General features: G+C 36.3%; 2 protein-coding genes and 1 long non-coding RNA gene across 3 annotated transcripts; all 3 read left to right on the forward strand.

Annotated features, from left to right (window-relative positions):
- Positions 1-587: 587 nt before the first annotated feature.
- Positions 588-6,310, forward strand: arf5 (ADP-ribosylation factor 5). The gene is made up of 6 exons (XM_067420058.1): positions 588-834; positions 1,120-1,200; positions 1,986-2,095; positions 2,371-2,442; positions 4,988-5,113; positions 5,195-6,310. The coding sequence occupies exons 1-6, from the start codon at positions 768-770 to the stop codon at positions 5,279-5,281; spliced, it is 543 nt and encodes a 180-aa protein (XP_067276159.1). The 5' UTR covers positions 588-767; the 3' UTR covers positions 5,282-6,310.
- Positions 6,311-7,243: 933 nt separating this feature from the next.
- zgc:77650 (uncharacterized protein LOC334219 homolog) lies at positions 7,244-12,104 on the forward strand. Its single transcript, XM_067420059.1, has 6 exons — positions 7,244-7,450; positions 8,427-8,507; positions 8,836-8,945; positions 9,058-9,129; positions 9,253-9,378; positions 10,904-12,104. The coding sequence occupies exons 1-6, from the start codon at positions 7,384-7,386 to the stop codon at positions 10,988-10,990; spliced, it is 543 nt and encodes a 180-aa protein (XP_067276160.1). The 5' UTR covers positions 7,244-7,383; the 3' UTR covers positions 10,991-12,104.
- Positions 12,105-14,209: 2,105 nt separating this feature from the next.
- On the forward strand, positions 14,210-15,636 carry LOC137043422 (uncharacterized). The gene is made up of 3 exons (XR_010898474.1): positions 14,210-14,742; positions 14,902-14,960; positions 15,134-15,636. It is a non-coding gene; the product is annotated as an uncharacterized lncRNA (long non-coding RNA).
- The last annotated feature ends 8,985 nt before the right edge of the window (positions 15,637-24,621 follow it).

Consider the following 24,621-nt stretch of genomic DNA (forward strand, 5'->3'; position numbering starts at 1 on the left):
TAGAGCTATAGCCTACAGTGAAAAAATAAAACTGATATGGTTGTGGCATAGTTAGCTATAAAGATCACTCAATTTCGAAATAACAAAAATAATGGGTGACGGTGATAGCCTATAATATTTAATATATTTTAATCAACTTAACCATAATACAATAACAATACAAATGGTAATATATAAATAATAAAAATAATAATAATAATATTAATAATAATAATAATAATAATAAAAAAATAAATAAATAATAATAATAATAATAATTATAATAATAATAATAATAATAATAATAATAATAATAATAATAATAATAATAATAATAATAATAATAATAATAATAATAATAATTGTTAGGGATTGTTAGGGTACAGCTTCAGGGATTTGGTTTTAAAAATTATGAAAATTTAAGATTAAAAATGTCAAAAATAAGGTTGCCCAGTGCTTTCAAATTCGCCTTTTCCCCGATGATGGGGGTTTTACTATATAAAAAAACCCCAGAGAATAATGTCAGTCTAGTTTTTATGCTATCATCAGATAGAGGCGTTTCAGGAATATCGGAAGTTATGAATAATTATGACATCACTGCCCAGAATGCGATTGCAGCAGGAAGTGACGCAAAGACTTCCACGGTGGCTCCTCTTCTTACGTGGCAACGCGTCAAGCGACCGCGAGACACTGAGCACAAAGAGACAGAATATTCATTAAAATACGTTATTACATTTTCTTTATTGTTTCGCTTTTTGATAGGCTTTAAGTTCTTATTTTAAATCATCATGGGTCTGACTATCTCATCGCTGTTTGGGAGACTTTTCGGCAAGAAACAGATGAGAATACTGATGGGTGAGTGTTTCAAGTAACATTACACTTCTGTGTTTCTGATGTATGTTTGTGGTAAATATTCAATTCTAAGACAATGTTGATATGTTTTGGGTGTAAATTAAAAAAAGCATATTTTGTATATCATTTCCGCATTGAAATTCAACAACCAATGTCATATTTCTTGAGCAGTGGCTAATGTTAGCTTGCTAGCTTCAGATAGAGCTTGAATGATTAGATTACATCAAAAATAAAGTCACACTATTGTAATGAATTCGACAGCTTAAAGTTTTATTATTCATGTTTCAGTGGGTTTGGACGCTGCTGGTAAAACCACAATACTTTACAAGCTAAAGCTGGGAGAAATTGTCACCACCATCCCTACTATAGGTGAGATTACACTAGCATGACTTTGATCTCCGTTTTCTAATCACTCTTTCACATTGTTACATTTTCATGTAAGACAAAAGGAGCTAATGATTATATTTTATGTGATGTATTTGAATCAGTTTTGTTTAATATTCTGTTCATTCTGATGATCAGTATCTGAAATGTCATTGCCGTTGCATTTACAACTTCAGTGTGGGATTTAACCAAGTGTTTTCATGGGGAATTGCACTTATAGTAATGTGTTGTCTGACACTGACATTATTCACGGAAGTTTGACAGATACAGACATCTAGATTGGTTCAATTGCCAATATATTACTGATGCATAAACCAATTTATTGACAGCATATACCATTTTTTAAATATTTTTTTTATTCCTGATATTATCTGTAATTTTGATAAAATACAAATTATCAAATATTTTATCCATTGACAATGCTTTTTCGGTCGGTTTTGGAGCTGCCAGAAGGTGGGATTGCTGCTATACTCCTGTTAACTTACTCATCACTAAGCCCCGCCCTAAAGACATTACTGACCAATGCTACCTTAGCAACTGTTGCTGTCTGCCTCATTATTGCAAGCTTTTTATCCAAAAATATGGTAGAACTTTGTTGCGCACTCACTGTTTCTGAGCGAGCTACAGTAATCGATGAATGAAGGCTAGTGAATCGGCATGGCTGATATGTTTGCGTATCATTAATCTTGTTTAGCCAATCAAAGATATTTGATATTATGATGCGCTTTGAGTGATGTTTTGAATTGTATTATTTTTTTGCTGGTGGACAGGTTTTAATGTAGAAACTGTTGAATACAAGAACATCTGCTTCACTGTGTGGGATGTCGGCGGTCAGGACAAGATTCGTCCTCTCTGGAGACACTATTTTCAGAACACACAGGTATGATTTTTGTGAGTTTTGCTGGCAAAGTTGCTGCTTGGCCTTTTCTAAATATGTTCATACAAAGCAACTTATAATAAATCAATTACAGGCACCATTCCCCTTTGGCAGCATCCTGATCTGAAGTCTCTTTTTAAGTGAAAAATATTGATGAATGAGATGTCCTGTAATCTTTGTAACTCAGTTGCTTTTGTGACTGTTGTTCATTTGAAGCATTTTTAGGATATTTTTTATTTTTAGCTGTTGGATATCAAACTGTTAATTCTTGTCCTCAGGGTCTGATCTTTGTTGTGGACAGCAATGACAGAGAAAGAGTTGCAGAATCTGCAGAAGAGCTTTCTAAAATGGTAAGCATTCTGTTTAATCTTCAGATATTGCAACAAATCTTTATCATTCTCAAAAACCTGTTACTTTCAGTGAACTGAACTGAAATCACGGTACCCAATGAATAAATTTACATTTACTTTGCATTTATGTCCTTGGCAGAGGCTTTCTTACCAAAGTATCATGACAAAGTTCATGTGTCATTTTCGTTAGGAACCTTTTAAATGTAATTTTCATTTAAGTTAAAGCACAGTGCCATTTAATTTCTGGGAGTAATACTGCATCAAAGTTTTCACTTTTAAAGTCGTTTCTTCCCTATTGTGAGATGTATCTGAGTAAAATGACTTTACGGACCTGAAAGGGCAGTACTTTGTTTTGTCTATTGTGAACAGACTGGATGGCTGCATGACTGTAGTTTGTCATCAGAGAAGAGATGCCACTGTAAGAGGAAGGATAAATTATTTTGATTAAAGGTTATGAGGACATATGAAAGAAGCAATATAATATACATAACTATGTTTTCCGTGGTGTATAAAGACTTTACGTAATGAATCATTGTTTTTATTACATTAGAATGAGCCATTTCTATCTACATACGCCACCAGTCCCCTTACAGTGAAATCACCATTTTGTGCCACCATGTTTCTACAGTACAGGGTGTCCGCGGGGTTTTAAAAAGTATTAAAAAGTGCTAAATCAAAATGGTCAAATTTAAGGCCATTAAAAGTGTTAAATTTGGTCTCATAGGTATTATTTTTTTTCCAAATTAGGTATTATTTTTTCAGACTATCAGGTGTCCTATTCTGATTGAAATTGTATCTGCGTTCGCGTTAGTTCGTTTAAATATGGGCTTTAGCATATCTGGGCACATAATCAAAGATCTTTCGTCTCCGTCTCAACGTATGTTTGATGCTGACGTCATATTCGATGGTCGTTCGGCATCCTCTCAGAGCACAGCGCGCTCAACAGACGTGGCTGGCTTACGTTTTATTTTAGACTTGCTTCAAGGCATATCTTCAACGACCGTCCTCATAAGAGCAATCTTAAACGATGTATATATATAAAGTCTAAAATGAACAAAGAGTTGTGAGAGAATGAGGCGCGATCCATAGACAGTATAAACAGTGAGATCCGCGTGTCTGTCTGCTCTTAAAGGGACAGCAGCCAATAAAGCTTCCTGTCAGTAAAGTTAAAGAACAAAGGGAACAGAGAAAATGACTCGCTGGGCTTGACTAAATAACTTTTGTAGCTTTAATAAGGATTAACTATTTAATTTATAGTTTATGCAGTGCAGACTGCATATAACTTTGATAACTGTATTAAATTTCTGTATATTTCCTTACTGTTAAGACAGGAAGGGCAGGAATAAACATGACATTTATTATGGGTTTATGTTAGCATTGTTTTAAGTTTACTTAAATTAAAAACTGTTATATTTTTGAAGCCTAATAATGAATGTAAAAAAATAATAATCAGTAACTGTATTGATATCAGTAATACTAGCCTTCATTCATAAAAAGATGCCATTTAAACAAGTATTTAAAATATACTGTCTTTATGTTGTTTCTACATTAATTTGATTAACTGTGAAATTATGATATTAAAAATGTATTAAAAACGTACAAAAACTTTTTTTATTGCGATTAATCACAGAAAAAATGTGTGATTAATCTAATTAAAGTTTTTAATCAATTGACAGCACTAGTTTTTAGTATTTTGTTTAATTCAACAACTTATCACAGTTATAGAAATGTAGTATTTGGCTCAGGTTTTGTTGTTGGGAAAAACACTAAATAATTTAATTGCTGAATAACCAATTATTAATTGAAATCAAATGTGTATGCAGTAATGCTTCTCCTTAACCAACCTTTGTGAATGTTGAGATCTATTTTACTGTGTCTGAATGATAACTTATAACAGATTTCCTCCTGGTGTCGATTCTAAATCTATTCTTTTTTGTATGTTATATATGTCAAAATCTATGTAAATAATAGAAAGGTCGCTGATTAACACTTCACAATTCAGTGTCGTGATGGTTTTAAAAAATATTCTAAAGGTAGTAAAAAAGGTATTAAAAAGTAGTAAATTTAACTTAAGGATTGCTGTATATACCCTGCAGTAGCTCTAAACGGACAAACAACTCTACATAACGCTAGTCACTAACTCTCTGGCAACATTTTTGTCCTGTGTCAGCCACTGTAGCTTTTCTATGTGCTTCGAAAGGGAGGGCTGAGTGGTGGCCGATTGCAATTCACAGCTAGATGCCGCTAAAATTTACACACCACACCTTTAAAAAATTATGTTTATGGATAAATAATTTGTAATAATTCAATGTTCCATTATTTAATATTGACTTTCATATTTTATTTTAGATATCATGAAAAAAAGTGTTAATAATTACCTAAGTTTTATTTTAATTACAAAAATACTAGGTTTCTAATGTGCAATATTAATTCATTTGGCAGGTGGTTTGTGACTACATTCTTATTGTTGAGCCCTGTAATGTATAAATGTGTGTTGATTGATTGACATTTAGATCATCTCATCACACACTTTTCATTTATACAGTTGCAGGAAGATGAACTGAGGGACGCTGTGTTGCTGGTTTTCGCAAACAAACAGGATTTGCCCAACGCCATGGCTGTCAGTGAACTCACAGACAAACTTGGGTTGCAGAGTCTACGCAGCAGAACGGTACACACACTCACTTGACGCCGACATCTACTTGTTTAAGCAGTGACTGCATTTTTACTGTCCGTTGTCTGTTTTCCACAGTGGTACGTTCAAGCAACCTGTGCTACACAAGGCACCGGACTCTATGAAGGACTGGACTGGTTATCAAACGAGCTCTCCAAACGCTGATTGTGAACTTTAGAAAGACAGAGGTGTTGGTTGATAGACTCTGTCCTGAAGAACTTGTGTGAGTGTGTGCGCGCGAGTGTGTGTGGAGGAACTATCAAGTGTTCAGCATCATGTCTAATCTATCTTATCTGTCTTTTCTATGCTGTATTCCTACTAATGTTCTTTTAATTTTTTCCCCTTGCAAATCTGATTGTTTTTCATGACTGTAAGATAATGCTTAAATTGCACGTTTACTTGATAACTGTGAGAGCATAATGGCACAACAGAGAGGAAGTTTAGGAGGAATTCCAGGTTAAGGCATCCCTCTCACGCAAGTTTGGAGTAGTTGTAGTAAATGCCAGGAAGAAGTCATTGACGTTCACTCTAAGATCCCTGTTGCAGTGCTGCCTAACCTGACTTGCGAGTTATAGGACTCGCAGCTCCATGAACATTCCATTTCATGGCAGTTAATTTTATTCCAGGGGGTTTTGTAAAGCTACACATTAACTTTTGTTGCAGAAGCCTCCTAAGTCTTGTTTCAGGGACTTTGCCACCAACATATTCTTTGAGATGTTTGAAACAAAATGGTACATGAAGTATTGACAGCAATATGAAGTCACCCTTGATTGATAAGCCCAATAATCTTTAACCGCCTTTGGTGTAAAATACCTCCATTGAACAATGTGTAAGTAAATGTTTTAGTTGAAAGCATTTGAACAGATCATAGTACCTTGCTTGATTTTTCTGAGGTGGGATAGAAATGGTGGATTGGACAGGGATGAATTGCTTCTTCAATATGCTCCATATTTCTTTTTCTTTTCATGTCAAATGGATTTATGTATGCTGGCACCTGTAATATCAATGATCAACATGCATTCACAGTGAGAATTTTGTATGGGACACTCCAGTAAACCAGTAAGGTCCCCATTTCCTGAGCAGGATTTTCTGATCTTGTACACTTCCCTACTGTGGCAAATGCCCTACTTTTGCTCTCGAACTGTGCCACAAGGTCCATCCCTGTGAGAAAATAAAAATCTGATAAAAACTGAATGGAAACCTTGTATGCTGGTGAATTATTATGGTTATTTCTTTACTTTCTTATCCAAAGATTGTTATACCGAGATGCATGATTAAACCAAACATTTTTTTTAAAGGGTTCCTTCGGGTATAAAACAGAACACTATATGGCATTATATGACAAAATAATTTTCATGTGCTTTTTTTCTTGTTTCATTAATATGTGAAAAATAAATTCTGAAAATCTTTCTTAAATGTATTAGTGTGCATTGATGGGAGAAAAATTAGAAAAGAATGAGAAAAGAAGGTTGGTTTAGTATTTTTTGTAATGACGGTGATAACTACATAGGTTAGTAGTGATTATCACTAGAGCAGAATGGTATATAGTTCCATTTACATGTACAATTTTGAAATAAGGCTGTTGCCCGGATTCCATAAACTGCTCATTGTATCGAATTTGAGAAAAACCTATAACAAAAGTCCTCATGTACCAACATCGCGACTTCTTGATTTCATTGTTGATTCACATACTGCGCTGTTCTTATATTCACGTTTCACAAACTGCTGATGTTGCACTACTTTTGAAAGAGGTTACTGTTATGCTTTATATTTATCCCGTTTGAATAAATGCTAAACCAGACATTTTTGTAAACTGAATAATTATTCTGGCACCACTATAACGAAGGCTGCCGAGATGCCAACTTCTCAAATATGAACGTTATAGCACTGACAAGCATGCATTCCCATATATTTAATTCGTAATGTCACAATAGGACATTTTTATTTAAACCAAAACAGCGTATAATAATACTTAAAGACACATACCAGTAATAGTATTTAATAGTAGTCAATAATAATAAATTGTTTTTTTAAAGTATGTATGTGTACTACTTTGTATTATTATGAGTTGTTTTCTGTTCGAAAAGCTGATGAAAAACTCCTTGTCGGAAGTGGCGTGGCATCCTATCTTCCACGACGCCGGCTGTGACGTGGCATTACGCAAACGCAGAGTCGACAGGCTTTCTTGACACCAGACGAGCATCACAACGAAAAACTTTAGACAGTAGGACTGGTCCCGTAGTTTTAGTTGATTTGTGTCCTTCATCATGGGTCTAACCATCTCGTCGCTATTTAGCAGGCTGTTTGGAAAGAAACAGATGAGAATTCTTATGGGTGAGTATTGAGTCTCTTGCTAGCTAAGCTAGTGGCGTTAGCCAACTTTCGCAATTCTGTAATTCCCAGAAAATAACAGATGGAATAGAAAAAAGAAAACGGACTTCTGCTTTTCTTTAAAATGTAGACATTGAGCTAAGTCACGTGGACATTTTTTGTAGGCTGAATATTCTGCGATGTGATCTTACAAGCTTTAAATTTGAATGAAAGTGTGTGATAATTTCAACGTAACGTTAATGTTACTGCAGTTCATGGGCCACTGCCCGTTTAGTATCATTTTATTTTCGAGTGAAGTCAGTTATTTTATTGTATAATGTAGTATAATGTGTCTTGTTTTTCATGTGCATTAATTAAGTAGTGAACTACTTTGTCTGATAACTATCATTAAAACACCTCACGTGTATTATGGTATAATACTCATAGTTATATCGGTATTGCTTTTTCTCCATTCAGAAATATATTATGGAAAATGTATTCAGTACTAAAGAGCAAGACCTCTTTTGCCTTCACTGAATATTCTAAAAAGAATGAAGTGCTGTAATTTAGTTCATTTTTTTAAACAATTTCACGTAAATGCAAGTTTATTAATAAAAACTTAAATTTACGGAGTAAGGCTGTACATAGACAGCATTAGTCTTTGAATAAGAAAGCTTTAAAGGCTAAAGGTTTGGAGGCATAGTATTTTTTTTTGTTGATTAAATTATAATGTTTATATCTAATTGTACCACTATTTTATGTATATTGTATGTTTATGTATATGTTATGTATATTATTACCTCCTGGCACTTTTTACATGTTTTAGTACATGTTAAATGTTATGTTCCAGTAGGTTTAATATTATAGAATAATAGTGTAGTTTATATTCTTGGCCATTTAAAGACATGCTCTTCTGAATGTTTTAAAAACATTTGACTGCTGTTTCTGTCTTATATATTTGGAAACATAATTCCCATCATTTACGCTTGGTGTTTTACAGTGGGGCTGGATGCTGCTGGCAAAACCACAATATTGTACAAACTGAAACTCGGAGAAATAGTGACCACTATTCCAACCATAGGTAAGAGGACAGGACTGTTAAACGTGACACCATAGCTCTTCTTTATGATCTAAAAGCTGTTCTCATGGGTGGATTGAGGTCATTGTCTGAGCAACAGTCATATGAGTATCCCATCATCCACTGGGCACACTTTATGAATTTTAGTTACATTTGTCTCCCTTTATGATTTGTCAAAATCCACTGGTTGTCATCATACATGTGGTTTCTGGGATTGCCTGATTGTCCGGTCTTGCACCACTAAAGTGTTCAGCCAGTGTTTCATAAAAAAGCAGAACTGTTCTATTATTGTATGATGTGTATTTCTGAGCACTGTGTTTATATTGGGCAGGTTTTAATGTGGAGACTGTTGAATACAAAAACATCTGCTTCACTGTTTGGGATGTCGGTGGTCAGGACAAGATTCGTCCTCTCTGGAGACACTATTTTCAGAACACGCAGGTCAGATCTTGTAATGTGATGTGCAATCGTATGAAATAATATTGCTTCACTGCACACTTATAGTTTCTGCAGAGACTGATTCCTCTTTTTCTGTTTATTCTTGTGTCCTCAGGGTCTGATCTTTGTGGTGGACAGCAATGACAGAGAGAGAGTGGCAGAATCTGCAGAAGAGCTTTCTAAAATGGTAATCATTTTAGTCCCTAATGGCAGAAACCTTGTACAAAAAATCAGGACATTTATTAAATATTTTGTTTGCTTAATGTGTTTAAGTTGCTTCATCAATGTCTTTTCCTGTGCATATGTGCAGTTGCAGGAAGATGAACTGAGGGACGCTGTGCTGCTGGTTTTCGCAAACAAACAGGATCTGCCCAATGCCATGGCTGTCAGTGAACTCACAGACAAACTCGGGTTGCAGAGTCTACGCAGCAGAACGGTACGCACATGCACACTAATGAGACCAACGTGCAGCTCTACTCTCTAGTTTCGACATAGTCATACCTTTTGATTAAACTGCACAATATCTGAGTAACATCTAATTAAAGGGATAGTTCACCCAAAAATTCTGTCCTTAATGACTCACCCTCATGTCGTTCCAAACCTGGATATACATATATGCGTATGTGAACATACAGTTAACTCAGACCAAATTGTTACCCAGCAGAACATTTTGGAACCTAATTGCATATATATATATATATATATATATATATATATATATATATATATATATATATATATATATATATATGTATATGTGTGTGTATATATGTATACACACACACACATGTACCTACATACACACACAGATCTGGCATAACATTATGAAGTGAATAACACTGATGAAGTGATATCTCCATCACGTCGCCAGCAAGTGAACATTTTGTCCTCAAAGTTGATGTGTTAGAAGCAGGACAAATGGGCAAACGTAAGGATTTTGTGATGGCTAGACGACTGGGTCAGAGCATCTCCAAAACTGCAGTTCTTGTGGGGTGTTCCCGTTGTGTAGTGGTCAGTATCTATTAAAAGTGGTCCAAGGAAGAAACAGTGGTGAACGGGTGACAGGGTTATGGGTGGCCAAGGGTTATGGGTGGCCAAGGCTCATTGTGTGCATCGCTTACCTGGGGAACACATGGTACCAGGATGCACTATTGGAAGAAGGCAAGCCAGCGGAAACAGTGTGATATTTTGGGCAATGTTCTGTTTGGAAACCTTGGGTCCTGCCATCCATGTGGATGTTACTTTGACACGTACCACCTATCTAAGTGTTGTTGCAGACCATGTACTCCCTTTCATGGAAACGGTATTCCTTTGTGGCTGTGGCCTCTTTCAGCAGGATTATGGACCCTGCCCCAAAGCAACAATTTTTCAGGAACTGTTTGAGGAGCACAACGAGTTTGAGGTGTCGACTTGGCCTTCAAATTCCCCAGATCTCAATCCAATCGAGCTGAATAATGGGATGTGCTAAACAAGTCCAATCCATAGAGCCATAGATCCATAGATCATACTTGTCTGTTGAGAGGAGTTTATTTCAGAATCATATAAAATCAACAATAATAATAATATTAAAGCAAACACAGCTCTGGTATCGGAATAGCATTGGTATAGGCCGAAATCCAAATTCAGCTATCGGTATCGGGATCGGAAGTGAAAAAAATGTGGATGTGCGGTGCATCCCTATTTGAAATATTTATCTTTTGTAACAAATATCTATCTACCATCACTTTTGATCAATTTAATTTATCCTTGCCGAATAAATTTAAATTAAATAAAACGCCTAACTTGTGAATAGTAGTAAACATGCTGCTACTATCATATTATCTTGGTCTGTTAGTCTGACTTGCCAGGCACAACTGAAAGTGTTTACATGACATTTAAAAAGTAGAGTGGGCTGCATCAACCTACTTACAGGCATTTATTTTACATTTTGGCTGATTTTTCTCTGTCTGGGCTTTTTGCAGTGGTATGTTCAAGCAACCTGCGCTACACAGGGCACTGGACTCTATGAAGGACTTGACTGGTTATCCAATGAGCTCTCCAAACGCTAGTGAGTCTGATTGAGGCGAGATGATGTGTATGAACCAATGGAAAGGCTAGAGACTCCTTTTAGAATGTTTAAGTGTGTAACAGAACTGGAAGCTGAGGAGAAACCATCAAACACTCTGCAGTGCACCCATCTTAGCTTTCCTTTACAATATTTTGTTGCGCAAGTTTCTGTTTCTTTTTTTCTGCTTTTTTTGTTTTAATTCCAACAAAAACATTTTGCGAGAGGAAAAATGTTTTGAAGGACCTTTCTTCACTCTGAATTTTCAGTTTTTCAGAAACCCCTCATGCAAAACCAAAAACACTGGAGTCCCTGATCAGTGAGCAGGGTTATTGGTTTTGCATTAGTGTCCTTAACATCTGACCATCATGGTTTACTGTCTAGTTGAGAATTTCTGTTAAGGAGCTCACTGGTGAATATATGGGGTCAGTAATATTTCAGAACTGGACTTTACATGTGGAGTCGTTGGGCGAATCAAAGCCATGCCGTTTCCATCAATCCTTATAGATATGCAACGTTGTAAAATGATACATCACATTTTCCACTGTAGTGGTGTGGAGTCCTGTTGTCCTTCTGAACATTATCCTTGTCTGCATGAGTTTACTTCATTCTGGATTTTGGTTGAAATCCCCCACATCAAAAGCTCATGGCATGAATGGCATGAAAAGGTTAAGGCTTTTATTAGGTTAGTTTACTCCCCACAATCCATTGTTGTTTGTGGCAAATTTTTGAGTGACCCCAAACACTGGTTTTAATATAGGTCAGAGAGAGTCAAAGGGAACATTATGTTCTTCAGCCACATAGATGCAATGATAACATCTCTGAAGTTCTTTCCATTTATAATTTAAAGTTGAAAATGATTGATGTGTTTTATGTTTGTCATGCCATGTGAAATGTTTTGCTCAGGCGTGTTTCTTGAGCTTATCATTATTTGTGACTGAATCTGACTCCTGAATGCAAATTTAATGTATTGATGAATTTCATGTCTGGTTGGAATGGTTTGCTTTCCTAAACTGAGGTGTAACAGATACAATCTATTTTACCCTATTATCATGACAAATTTGTTTGTGTATTATATGTATGATATTGTTTTAGAATAAAATATAATTGTGAACATATTGTGTTGAATGTTATAAATCTGTTTTGCTCTTTGAATGCAGACTTTAAATTCTGATGTCCCACTTTTTGGGAGCAAATATAATTTGTATATAAAGTTAAACATCCAAAAGTCTTTTAATGTTTATAATAATTTTCAAAAATTGTATTTAATCCAAGTTGCATTAATGCATCAATCCAGCAGATGGCACCTGGAATTAACAACTTCAGCCAACTTCCTTATAATAAAATTAAACTAAAATTATCTGGACTGATATTGAAAAAGGACATTTATTCATCATATATATTCATCACATCAAGTATATACAGCTCTGAGAAGGAAAAAAAGGGACCACTTAAAATGGGTGTATCAACAGTTAAGTGGTCTCTTATTTTATTTTTTCCAGAGTTGTATTTGCAGTAGAGAGAGAAATGCATCTTTAATTACACAAGCTATACAGCAGAGTTACATGAGTAATGATATCTGTGTATTGAAATATATCTTTATTCTTTTAACTGGAACATTTTCCTTTTAAAAGTATTTGATGTTTTTGTTCATTTTTAAGATGCATTGATTACATGTGCTGTGCAGTGCATTTTAAATCGACTATGTAATTTTTTGGCCACTAGAGGTCGCTTATCCAAAACAAAGGCGTAGATTGATGACTTATTATCAGATAAGTGCTTCCGCTTTTTGTGGTCATGCACTGTTTTATCCAAGGGGGTAATCTAGCACTCGGAAAGCGTACCACCCATTGCTAACCACGCCATCACCTGCTTCTTAGCATCCCATTGACTCCCATTCATTTTTGCGTCACTTTGACAGTGAATAACTTTACATCTGAGGCGTTTAAAGACTCCATTTGTCCATTGTTTATTTATTAAGAAGCACGACAAATAAAAGGCTCCATTACCTTGTATCTTACACATTGCCCCGTAGAAGCTGTTTTTGTAAAAATAGGCTAACGATTGCGTCATAACCAACGCGACTCTGTCGCACATTAGAGAAATTACCGTATAGACAGGAAGAGACGCTTGCAGGCAATCTTTTACTGTCTATCAGACAGTCGGGTGGATGTGGAGACATAAAGTACGATAAAGTCAAGGGGGAAGAATGGGGAGAAGCCGATAGTGAGCCAAAAGCAACGGGACAAAACATTTAAACAACATGATTCCGATTTCACTTTCCAAAATTACTAGAAGACTTACAGCTGTCAGACAGGCTGCTTACGTCACATCTACGTCGTCAAGCTCAGTCTGAGCCTGCGCAGTACACTCAGCCATCAGGTAGTGAGTGCTTCTAATTTACTTCACTTTCCACCGTTGAAGTCTATGGGGTCGCTGTGTCCATTTCTTTTTCTGTCTATGGTTTTATCAAGTACATTTGATGAAAGTTGTTATAATGCTACTCTGTGCATTCGCTCGGGGGCTACTATGAGACACTTGTTCGCATTGCAGTAATCTAGATAGCTATAGGCATGGTAAAACATGGCATTCGTGGTAAATTAAGAAAACGAAATTTAAACAATAAGACTATCTGTTGAGCTTGTAACAAGGATTAGTTTTCTGTTGATGAATGCATCCAAACAGTTACTTACCTTTTAAAAAATAAAATAAAAATAGGGATAATGGGAAAGTGAAGGGAAAATGTTGGAACATAAAATAATATATTTTTGGGGATCCATACAACATTTGGGCTCATTAACTTCCATTATATGAAAAAAAAACTGACAGTAGAAGAAAAAAAATACAGTTTGATAGGGGGATTTTCATTTTCAGATAAACTTTAAAATAATGCTTAATCTAATCTGAGTTTTAAACATGCAGATATCGAGGACATTTATCATCCACATTTATGAACAATATCTTTATAACCCTGTCTGCTCATAATTTAGAGCAGATTTAAAAGTAACCTGCTTACTCTGTGGCCAAAGTTATAAACATCCTGACACAACAGAAAACCTGCTGATCCCTAATGGAGAAAGCATAATAATGCAATTACAGTAACACTCCACAATAATGTCTAATTTGTTATAATGCATTACCTAACATGAGTTAACTATGAGTAATATATATTTTTACAGAATTTAGTCATCTTTGTTGTGCTTTCATGTTAGTCGTTTGATTTTAAATGGCCATCAAGAATATTCCTCATTCTCTTTTAGGTAATGCTTAGTTAATGCAAATGGAACCTTATACTAAAATTACTGGTAAGTACTGTTTGAAGAAATGGTGATAAGGGAGCTGTTTAAATCATTTCATTTTAAAGTTTTCTACCAGCCCCAACTTTTGTAATATATCTCAAACAATATCTATAGGCTAATAAAGTATAAGTGTTCTGAACCTAAAAAAGGGATGCGAAGCAATTGGTCAGAAACCTATGTTTTATCTCAGCAAAGAAGAGTTTGTTTTCGTGGATTTTATTTGAACTAATAGAGTATTAAAACACTGTCCTTCACCAGGAATATGACAAGCCCTTCCTGTAGAGGGATGGGCAGACAGAAGATAAGAAACATACAGAGAAAGTGAAACTTATGAAACTAGGGCAACAGCTGTTCTCAGAGCAGCTGAGGGAGGGAACAGTGTAGGCTACTAGTATAAATTATGGAGAGATGAATCGATCTGTCCCTCATGAGAGCCTCCAGCTGACGGATCAGCAGGGTAAGAGAATTTCTCACAATTATTATTATTATTACTTATTATGACTGGTATTTAGAAGAATATATTGCCTAAAAGTTTTCCTAAAGTGTTTTCTATCATCACAATTATTATTTTGGTGCTTTGTCAGTGTGTAATCTGGAAACTGAATCATTTTCCCAGGTCTATGGTGGTTCCTGACAGAGACGCCATGGATCCTTGAGTGATCGTCACACTAATGTGTGAGTAAACTGGATATTTCAAAGTTACTGTAAGACATTAGTGAACTAAACATAAACCTTGCAATGTTACATTTAATGACTTCTTTCAAATGCATCGTTATATAATTGTCACACAATTGTTATGACCGTCTGCAGTTCCTGAAGCTGAATGGTTTTATTTGTTCTACTTCTAGCATCATTAAGGAGGTGGAGCTCATGTATATCCTCGCTCCCACGGGCAGGACGTCTGGCCCAGCGCAATTCAGAGAGGAAACTACCTCAGAGAGTCTCTACCTCTGTTTTGCAGTGGTGTCCAGATGTGCAGATACGCAGAAGAGGCCGCTGAGTGCCGTGATGCTGCAAAGTCTGAAATCCTAGTGAAACTACAAAGTGAAAAAGTAACCAGAAAATGTGAAAAAGTAACCAGAAAATGTTTAATGTTAAATGTGTTTCTGCATTGCTTGGTTCAGATGGTCCGACTCCGAGGCCCATCTGATAAAACAAATAACCCCGGAACAAAATATATAATAAATAAATTAATGATTAAGAATAGCAAAATTCATACGACCTCCACTACCACAACTTGTACTGTTTTTTTTTTTTTTTACATGAATTTATTGTAACTAACTATAGCCTAGTATTTTTATTTTTAGATATTGCAAAAAAGATGAAAACATGATTAATTAAACATGATTAAAATACGATCATATGCCTCTGTCATTCACTGTTTTATCAATCTATATATAGCCTATATTATAGCTAACAGTTAGTCTGTAATTAGGCCTACTAACATTTTAATTCTTAACTTGTGTACAGTAAGCTACATACATGACTTTACATTGTATTTATTTTGAAAAATACCTGCATGTAAATATAGATTATATATAGATATAGATAATTATTTTCTGTAATTAAATCTATAATTACACTGTTAACCCCTTAAACAAGACCGTATCCCAACTCAATAGCAGCCGAAGTGTTTTGAAATACAACATAAATACAATAAGTACCTAAAAATGTATACTGTTGTATCTCTTAAGTTTCAGAAACTCCAAAATCCCTCCCAACCTTCATCTAATCTAACTAATGTGTCTGCACCGGATTGGCTGCTGCAGGTCACCATATGCTTTTGTGTTTTTTGAGGAGGTGTGAACAGTTTCTGTAGAGTATAAAAGATCCACTTCTCTTAAATAAGGCTTCAGTGCTCCAAAGCTTCAAAAAATCAACATGGTAAGCTTTTTTAAACGATTTATTTCAAGCTAATTAGTAGCATAATGGTAAACAGTGTTGTTATTATTGCAAATTAATGGATTCATCGGTATGTATACAAGTTGCAATGGGTCGGGTTCATTAATCTGAAATGCTTTTTGAAATGGAATGCAATGCTGTTTAACATAGCGGTAGAAAATAGAAAGTTTAAGCAATGTTAACATTGGTACAGTAACTTTTCCAATTTCGACTCAGACTTACAGCAATACATTGTTTTTTGTTTCGTTTTTGCTGTAAATAACTTTACTCTATCTAAATCATTTATTTGTAAACTCAACTTCCGTCATTTCCAGCAATGAAATGCAGTGCCAGCGAAGTGTCAATGCAGAAGTCATTTTAAAAATTTACACACTAAACCGGTCTTGTAGGTATGATTGGTAGGCTTATCTATCTGGACTTAGAATTCAATTTTAATGAGTAATAAAAATATAATGAGAGCTTATCTGCTACAATATTATAGTAGAAAGATATAAATTCTAAATATACGCTATTCTTAGTTAAATATTTACTCTTTCATTCACTGAAAAAAAAGGTGTGTTGGATTTACATGATTTAATCATGTACATCGGTTCCACATGATTCAATTAAGTTAAACAAACATAATTTGTTCACATAACTTCAACATCATGGAATGAAGTAATTTTTAAGTAACCCAATTGAGTAGTTTCAAAATTATTTTATTATGGCTTCCTAACAACATGGTGTGAAAAGGGGGGGGCTTGAGACCCTGACTCTTTAATCAAATCACATGCTTATTTTGTATTAAGTATATTTTAGTGGTCACTTGACTGATTTATAAGACTGCACAAGCTAACTTTCATTCTGTTAGCCGGCAATAGCACATAATGAACATGTCAAGTGCTATGTATGAAATTCTCTTTAATCACGTGCTGTCTACGTCCACAGTATAAGCAACTGCTCCGCTCTTCTCCACTATGGTAACCCAGTATAATTTGAATGATTCTAATTATTCCAACATAATTAAACATTAAACACTATTAAACAATATAAAGTCTTCCCCTTATCTAATTTTGCCCAAAAAACAAACTTTTTACTCTTTTCGTCAAGTCCCACGCAAAGCATGCTGGGAACTACAGTTTCAGCAAAAATCATGTTCGAGTAATTGATTGGTTCACATTAACCTCAAATAATGTAATCTAGTAGATTACACATTTATGAGAATTACATTAATTGAAAGCAAAGAAATCATGTTTATAAGAGAAAAACAATTTTGTTGCGTAGATCACAAAAAATAAGATTACGTAAATTGGACAATGTGTGTTTTCAGTGTGCATAAATTATCACAAAGTAATTATTTTTTAATGTTTGTTTTTACTTTAAAAGTGAATAATCATGACAATAATAACTTTTGGTATAGTGATTCAATAGAACTTATTCTTTGGTCTGAAAAACATTTACTAATGGTATGCATACACATGAGAACATTAAATAACAACAACAATAGAGAGGACAATTGAAAAACATCATTTTAGTTCTTGAAATGTCATAACTAACTTCGAACGTGACTGACTGACTGACTGAATGGGAACTCATTTGATTTGAAACCAATAAAAACCACAGTATAATTAGTCTAATTTTATTTACCTCAGTTCTTCCACCAATTAAAACTATTCATAAAATAATTATGAAATATAAAAAATAATTTATATTATTTAATATTGCTGTTTAATAAAACTATTCAAGTGTAAATTATATCATAATTTGAACTAAAACATGCCAAATAAGGTGAAACCTAAATATAGGCCCAATAGGCATTTGGCATCCAATGGAGTGGACAGATCCTGTCACAGAAGAAAATGTTCTTAGAAAAATATTATTAAAATCTAATCTAATTTAGCTAAAATATTTTTGTGTCTGTCTGGTTTTCTGAGAATAAAAGGATTTAACACTTATTCTTGAGGCACATTTCCTCTTTCCTCTGCTATTTTGAATGTATGATGCAATATCTCAAAACAACAAAGAGATGCAAAACCAAAAATGAAATGGACCTGTAGACAACGCTTTGGGTATTCGCCACTTGGTGGTTGGGACAAACCTAATGGTTCAAAATGCCATCCAAATATCTGTCCATTGTGGACACCATGCATGAAAGGGTTAATCTTCTGTCTGTGCATGTCACCTTAACTCACAGTTCCGGCTATTGTTTTGTGCATGCCTGTGTAGAGAGTGTGTTTACCTAAGCAGATGTATCTTCTAGTTTCAGGTGGAGTGCTCGAGAGCAGAACATTATTTTATGAACACAGTTTCTTACGAATATCTGAGAGAGAGTGACATATGAAACCATAAGAAACCATCCCAAATTGAACTAAATATTTTCCCATATTGACAACTGAAATAAATATTGAAAATCAGAAATGCAGATAGATGGATAAATAAATAGTAAAATATGCAGTTTACACTCCTTGGAATCATTGTTCAATTTTGTGCAACATGCTCTACTGTATATACAGCTCTGGAAAAAAATAAGACACCACTTAACATTGAGAAATCATTTCCATATTTGATGACGATGCTTGTCCTCCATAAACAGATCTTATCAGAGGGGAGTGATGAAGAGGATGACAGCAATGATGATGGAGAAGTTGATGCACATCTGGAGTAAGCGTCTGTTGCCAAGGATAGATTGCTTGCAGCCTTTGACTCATACTAGGCTGGATCCACAAAAAAAGTGTATTTGCTCTGTATTTGCTAATATGTAGCCTATCACTGAAGCAAACACAAACCTTCTGTTGTGACATCTTCGTGGCAAATATGGCACGTATGAATCCCTCACAACAATCCTGCTTTTCAAATGCAGGACAAATGCTTTTCTTCAAAACAGACATTTTTGTCTGCAGGAGAAACGATGGAGAGAATAACAAAATCTTCATGGAGTGGTGAATACTTGAAGGTTAAAGACTTGCTGGTTCACAATGAAAAATGTATTTCTGTGATCACAAACTTTTCTTCAGTCGCCATTGTTCCATCAACACATGACTCCAAAACATTTTAAAAAAAGGACTGACTGCTTCTGCGTCTTCCTGTAGTTGCAGCAGTCATTGCTGGGCCATTCCAAAACATGAATCTTTCTTCACTTTTGCCATTCTTTTGTTGATTTAGATGTTTGTTTTGGATCATTGTCATGGTAAAGGTGAAAGTTCGCTTCATTTACACATGACCGGAGTACCTGGAGGAAACCCATGCTGACGCGGGGAGAACATGCAAAATCCACACAGAAAGGACTCCTGACCCAGCCGGTGCTTGCACCTTCTTGCTGTGAAGCAACAGTTTTAACACTGAGCCTAATAGCGCAAAACACTGAGCCACCGTGCTGCCATTCACTAGGATGCACTCTTAAAAATAAAGGTTCTTTATTTCATGGGACAAAACTTTCCAGCTTTCCATCGCACAAAAGGTTCTTTATAGTGGGAAAAAGGTTCTACAGATTATTAAAAAGTTGAAATAAATGGTTACTTTTATATACAAATATAAAAGTATACAAATATTCAAGGTTCTTTTTTAAAGCCCAAAATAGTTCCTCTATGGCAGGGGCGTCCAAAGTCGGTCCTGGATGGCCACTATCCTGCAGAGTTTAGCTCTAGCTTGCCTCAACACACCTGCAAAAGATTCTAGTATGCCTAACAAGACCTTAGTTAGCTGGTACAGGTGTGTTTAATTGAGGTTATAGCTAAAAGCTTGGGACATACTCTGCAATAACAAAGAAATTTGTTTGTTTTCTCGATGTGGCAAGAACAAGAACAAAGTTCGTACTTGCCAGTACATTCCATACTTCATGAGAAAAGCATCTGCGTTTCTCTGCATTAACCACTCCCACTTTAAATGTATGACCAATCACACAATTCTCAGACACCCGCAGGAAAAAAGTTCTGCTCAGGTGATGAGTCGAGAACAAGCTGCGAAAACTCCCAAACCAGAGCTGCGAGAACAAAATGATGTCATTTTGTTCTTTCATCCCTGGGAACGAGAACTTTTTTCTCTGTTCTTGCGGAGTATGTTGTAGCCTAAACTCTGCAGGACAGTGGCCCTCCAGGAGCAGGATTGGACACCTTTGCTCTATGGCATGATTGAAACCCCCTTTTGTAACCTTTATTTTTATGAGTGTATGGGTTAACAGGCCCACTGTGTTTGTACAGATTGTGCTGGTATAATCCGGTGGTTCAAATATCTTGCTAAATATAGCATATACAACACTGTTGCAGTGCTGTTAAACAAATGTTATACCAGATTGGTTAACTTATAGTGTCTTTATTGAGAAATCATCTCATACCAAAAACAGTCCGAATCAACGGACTTTTAGATCTAGCCAGAAGTGATTACTCTAATGCCGTTTTGGCACCGGAGGTCCTTATTGAGTTATAGCCTACTTGGTTAGTAGCAACTGGGACATTAGCATGTTTGTTTTTGTTCATTTACAAAAAAAAAATTGTCTTGCAATTTTTCAAAATTGCTCATATTTCACTCTGCTAATGTGCTACAGGTAATTCCCTCGTAATAAAGACTAAAACATATTTTGTGTGTGTGTTTTACCCTGATGTTTATTATATCATAATGTTGTGTCTCCATCTTGAAGACTTTGGACTTGGGATCTATTATGCAAAATTCCATATTTGAACGTGTGTCGGCAGTGTGTGAACACAACCACCCTAATGGTAAAAATCCACCCACTGCTCTTTTTGAATCTCCAAACATCATAAGCAGTGTCTCAGAACAAGCCTCTGCAGATTCTAGGGCAGTGGGCGGGGCATAAGCATATGTGACGTCACATTAGGCCTGTGCTGCGTTCCAGTTCGTTTTTATCATGCCCTTCACTCGCAAACTTCCCTCCGTCTCGGATGTGCGTCATGCCTACGTTGCATGAGTGCCCACTACTGGCGGAAACTTTGCAAATGGACTGAACTGGAACGCCCTAAGCCCTTGATCACTTGGAATCCACTATGGAGTTGATATATTATTTATTTTTTACCTTTACGAAACTGTTTAATGCACCATTCTATATGTATATGGATGTGTTTGGGTTGTTTTAAATGTTTTTAAAAATAGTTATATTTGTTTGTGGTGGGGTAAATTAAACGTGATATGTGGTGACGTCACAATCGCGTTGCATTGTGGTATATGAAGCTGCCTGAAGTGTACCAAGGGGGTAATCTAGCGCTCGGAAAGCGTTCCACCCCTAGGGGCTGCCATTGCTAACCAAGCCATCACCTGCTGTTAGCATCCCATTGACTCCCATTCATTTTTGAGTCACTTTGACAGTGAATAACTTTACATCTGAGACGTTTAAAGACTCCATTTGTCCATTGTTTATTTCTAAAGAAACACGACAATGCATAAAAGGCTCCGTTACCTTGTATCTTACACTATCGTCCCGCAGAAGCTGTTTTTGTAACTGTTCTCCAGCTGTAGTGAATCCAAAACACCAAACATGTTAAGGATGACTCATTTTAACCCCTGGCAAATAGTTAGCCTCAAGTTAGCCTGCATAGGTGAAATTGAAATTTGGTGTAAACATCATTACTAATCTTTAGAGTTCAGTTTGGTTTACTTTGTGCTTAGCTGACAGATTTGCTACATCAGAATCCATGACCAATCAGATGTTGTTTTCGGCTGCAAACTTTCGCGGTTGGTTAGTTCTACAAAGGAAATGCCCATATTTGGATTAGACAGCGCTGTGTGTGAGACTGCCTCGTTCAAGCCTCGTTCACACCGCCAGCGACACGCAGCGACAAAGCGACACGATCCCATTCATTTCAATGGAGCGCTGGCGACTTCCGGCGACACGAGCGACAGTGACCGTTGGCGACAGAATGTGGGCGTGTCAAGCGACACGAGACGCGCGACAAAAGTTCAGAAATTTCAACTTTATGCAAACGAGAAGCGATTTTCGCGAGCGACAACCAATAGGAGTGAAGTCAGTGGAGTGCACGTGATCCGTCTGCTTTACTGCGGTGTCCGGAGGAGTTGTTGATATTAGCTTTTAGCAAGCCCCCTGTTCTTTTTAATATGTCTCTGTGTAGCCTACATACAGAGACACATTTAAAAAAATGATGCATGGAAAAACGTGTCTGGGATTGTGGGGATATAAAGTAAGTTTGACTAAACTGCATGCAATATGGTCTACCTATTACAGTACAGTGTGTATGTATTCTAATAACTTGCTCTGTTCTGCAAAACACTAGTAATAAAAACGGTACTATAGTACAAATATATTTAATGACGTTTATATGCAACCCGTGTAGTGGGAACGCCCACTAGCGACATGAATCTCTGGCGCTGGCGACATGCAGCGACAAAATCGCTGGCGGTGTGAACGTATAATGACACCAGGCATGACGTGTTTCTGTGAATGGAGACGGCACGGGAGCTCGCGTTAGAATAACTTTGGATGATTTCAGGTAGAAATCTAAAGGCGCACGGTGACAAAATATAATGAAATAACACCCTTAAATGTGTAATGTTGCCTTTTTTTTATTGTGACATGAAAGCTTACATGTTAAGGGAGTAAACTGGCCCAAAATCTCAAAATTGACTTTGTTTTCACCTGTCGTGTCTCGCCTTAATAAGTAAAACCTAACATTAACTCTAGCTAGCCAGCAATACAGTGATGTAACTCAAGTGTTACAACAGCGGATTCACAAACCTGCAACACTTTCGTCTGACGCAGAATCTCTCTCTGGCCGGTGAGGTTTAGTGTTCCTTTTAAAAAAAATGTGTAGTGTCCATGTTAACTATAGTTAACTACGACGCCGGTGAAATACAAAAGCCCGCCAATCCCTGATGACAACGACGAAGAAGAAGATGTATATTCTTCTTCGTTAGTTTTTATTGGCAGTTGGCATTGGCAAACAAGCTGGGAATTTTGCGACAGTATGTGTGCGACGCATTGCCGACTGCCACACACACGGTAAAGGAGCTTTTGTTTCTTTTTTTGCCGCTCCAGTCTGAAAGACTGAGAGGAAATGAAACAAAATGATTTTTTTTTTTTTTACTAAAAGATTCGGGGCTTTTGACAAAACATTCGGGGCTTAAGCCCCATTAGCCACCCCCCCGCTCCGCCCTTGCTCCTATACTGACATCACTTAACACCGTAGAAGTCAATGGGATCGCTCTGTCCATTTCTTTTACTGTCTATGAAGTGTACATATGAAGTAGACTCGCTCACTCGGTCAAAATCGAGGGAGCAAGGGTCTGTCCATACAAACTTCCCTTGTCCACTTCACGAAGTGGAACGCACTTCAAAATGGTGGCAGGGATTCCCCCAAGGGGAAGTGCTTAGGGAAGTTTGCAAGTGCGTGTCTTAAAGTGGAGTGGAACGCAGCACGGGACTCTGCCCTATTAGCATAGACCCTGCCCTGAGTCCAGTCCACCATGTTTATCTTCTCCAGAGCATTTAACAGCAGAATTCAAGAAATGCTTTTCTTATTAAAGCAAATAAAGTTATTCAGTCAAGAGTAGTGAGAGAGTTTCTATTTATACTTTGCTGTTTGCTTCATATTTACTGCATATTTAGCAATAGGTAGCTTCTTTCACTTTAATAGACAGATCAAATACACACATGCGATATCTATGTTCACAGAGACAGAATGTGTAACCGAGTGTGTTTTTGTGAACTTTGTGTGTGTCAAAGCCTTTTGTGTACTTGACAGTTTAAACACATAAGAATGGTAGCCAAGAGAGCTCAACACCCTGCAATGGGAGAAAACACAGGCAGAAAAAAGAAAAATCACACCAGCAAATTAAGAAAATCAGTAATCTTAAAGGGTTAGTTCACCCAAAAATCAAAATTCGGTCATTAATTACTTACCCTTATGTCGTTCAACACCCGTACGACCTCTGTTCATCTTTGGATCACAAATGAAAATATTTTTGATGAAATCCGATGGCTCAGACCTTTTACGGTCTGTGCTCAGAAAGACCTTCATTGACACCAACGTAATTTCCTTTCTCAAGACCCATAAAAGGCACTAAAGACGTCATTACAAAGCTTATCTCACTCCAGTGGTTCTACAATAATTTTATGAAGCGACGAGAATAGTTTTTGTGTGCAAAAAACCTAAACAACAACTTTTATAGTGATGGGACGATTTCAGAACAAAGCTTTGAACGGTTATGAATCAATGTATCGATTCATGATTCGGATCATGAATCGATACACTGATTCAAAAGGTTCAAAACGTTTTGTTTTCTCCCATTGCAGGGTGTTGAGCTCTCTTGGCCACCATACTTATGTGTTCCCCTGTTCCTCTCCCTTGGCTGTCCCTCCCCTGGTCCAAAAACCAGGACTTTTTCCATCACTTCATAAAAAACAGCCAGAATGGCCAGGACAGAACTTGAAAGCAGGACATGTTCTGGGAAAAAAGGATGTTTGGTCATCCTACACAGTTGTAAACATAAC

This window comes from Pseudorasbora parva, chromosome 16 (assembly GCF_024679245.1).
Source record: "Pseudorasbora parva isolate DD20220531a chromosome 16, ASM2467924v1, whole genome shotgun sequence".
In the NCBI taxonomy this organism is placed as follows: Eukaryota; Metazoa; Chordata; class Actinopteri; order Cypriniformes; family Gobionidae; genus Pseudorasbora; species Pseudorasbora parva.

Excerpts from the sequence above, each read along its gene's own strand:
- arf5 (XM_067420058.1), top strand. The coding sequence starts at position 768 with ATGGGTCTGACTATCTCATCGCTGTTTGGGAGACTTTTCGGCAAGAAA. Across the intron at positions 1,201-1,985 it reads CACCACCATCCCTACTATAG|GTTTTAATGTAGAAACTGTT; the intron begins GTGAGATTACAC and ends GCTGGTGGACAG. Across the intron at positions 5,114-5,194 it reads AGAGTCTACGCAGCAGAACG|TGGTACGTTCAAGCAACCTG; the intron begins GTACACACACTC and ends TGTTTTCCACAG.
- zgc:77650 (XM_067420059.1), top strand. The coding sequence starts at position 7,384 with ATGGGTCTAACCATCTCGTCGCTATTTAGCAGGCTGTTTGGAAAGAAA. Across the intron at positions 8,508-8,835 it reads GACCACTATTCCAACCATAG|GTTTTAATGTGGAGACTGTT; the intron begins GTAAGAGGACAG and ends TATATTGGGCAG. Across the intron at positions 9,379-10,903 it reads AGAGTCTACGCAGCAGAACG|TGGTATGTTCAAGCAACCTG; the intron begins GTACGCACATGC and ends GGCTTTTTGCAG.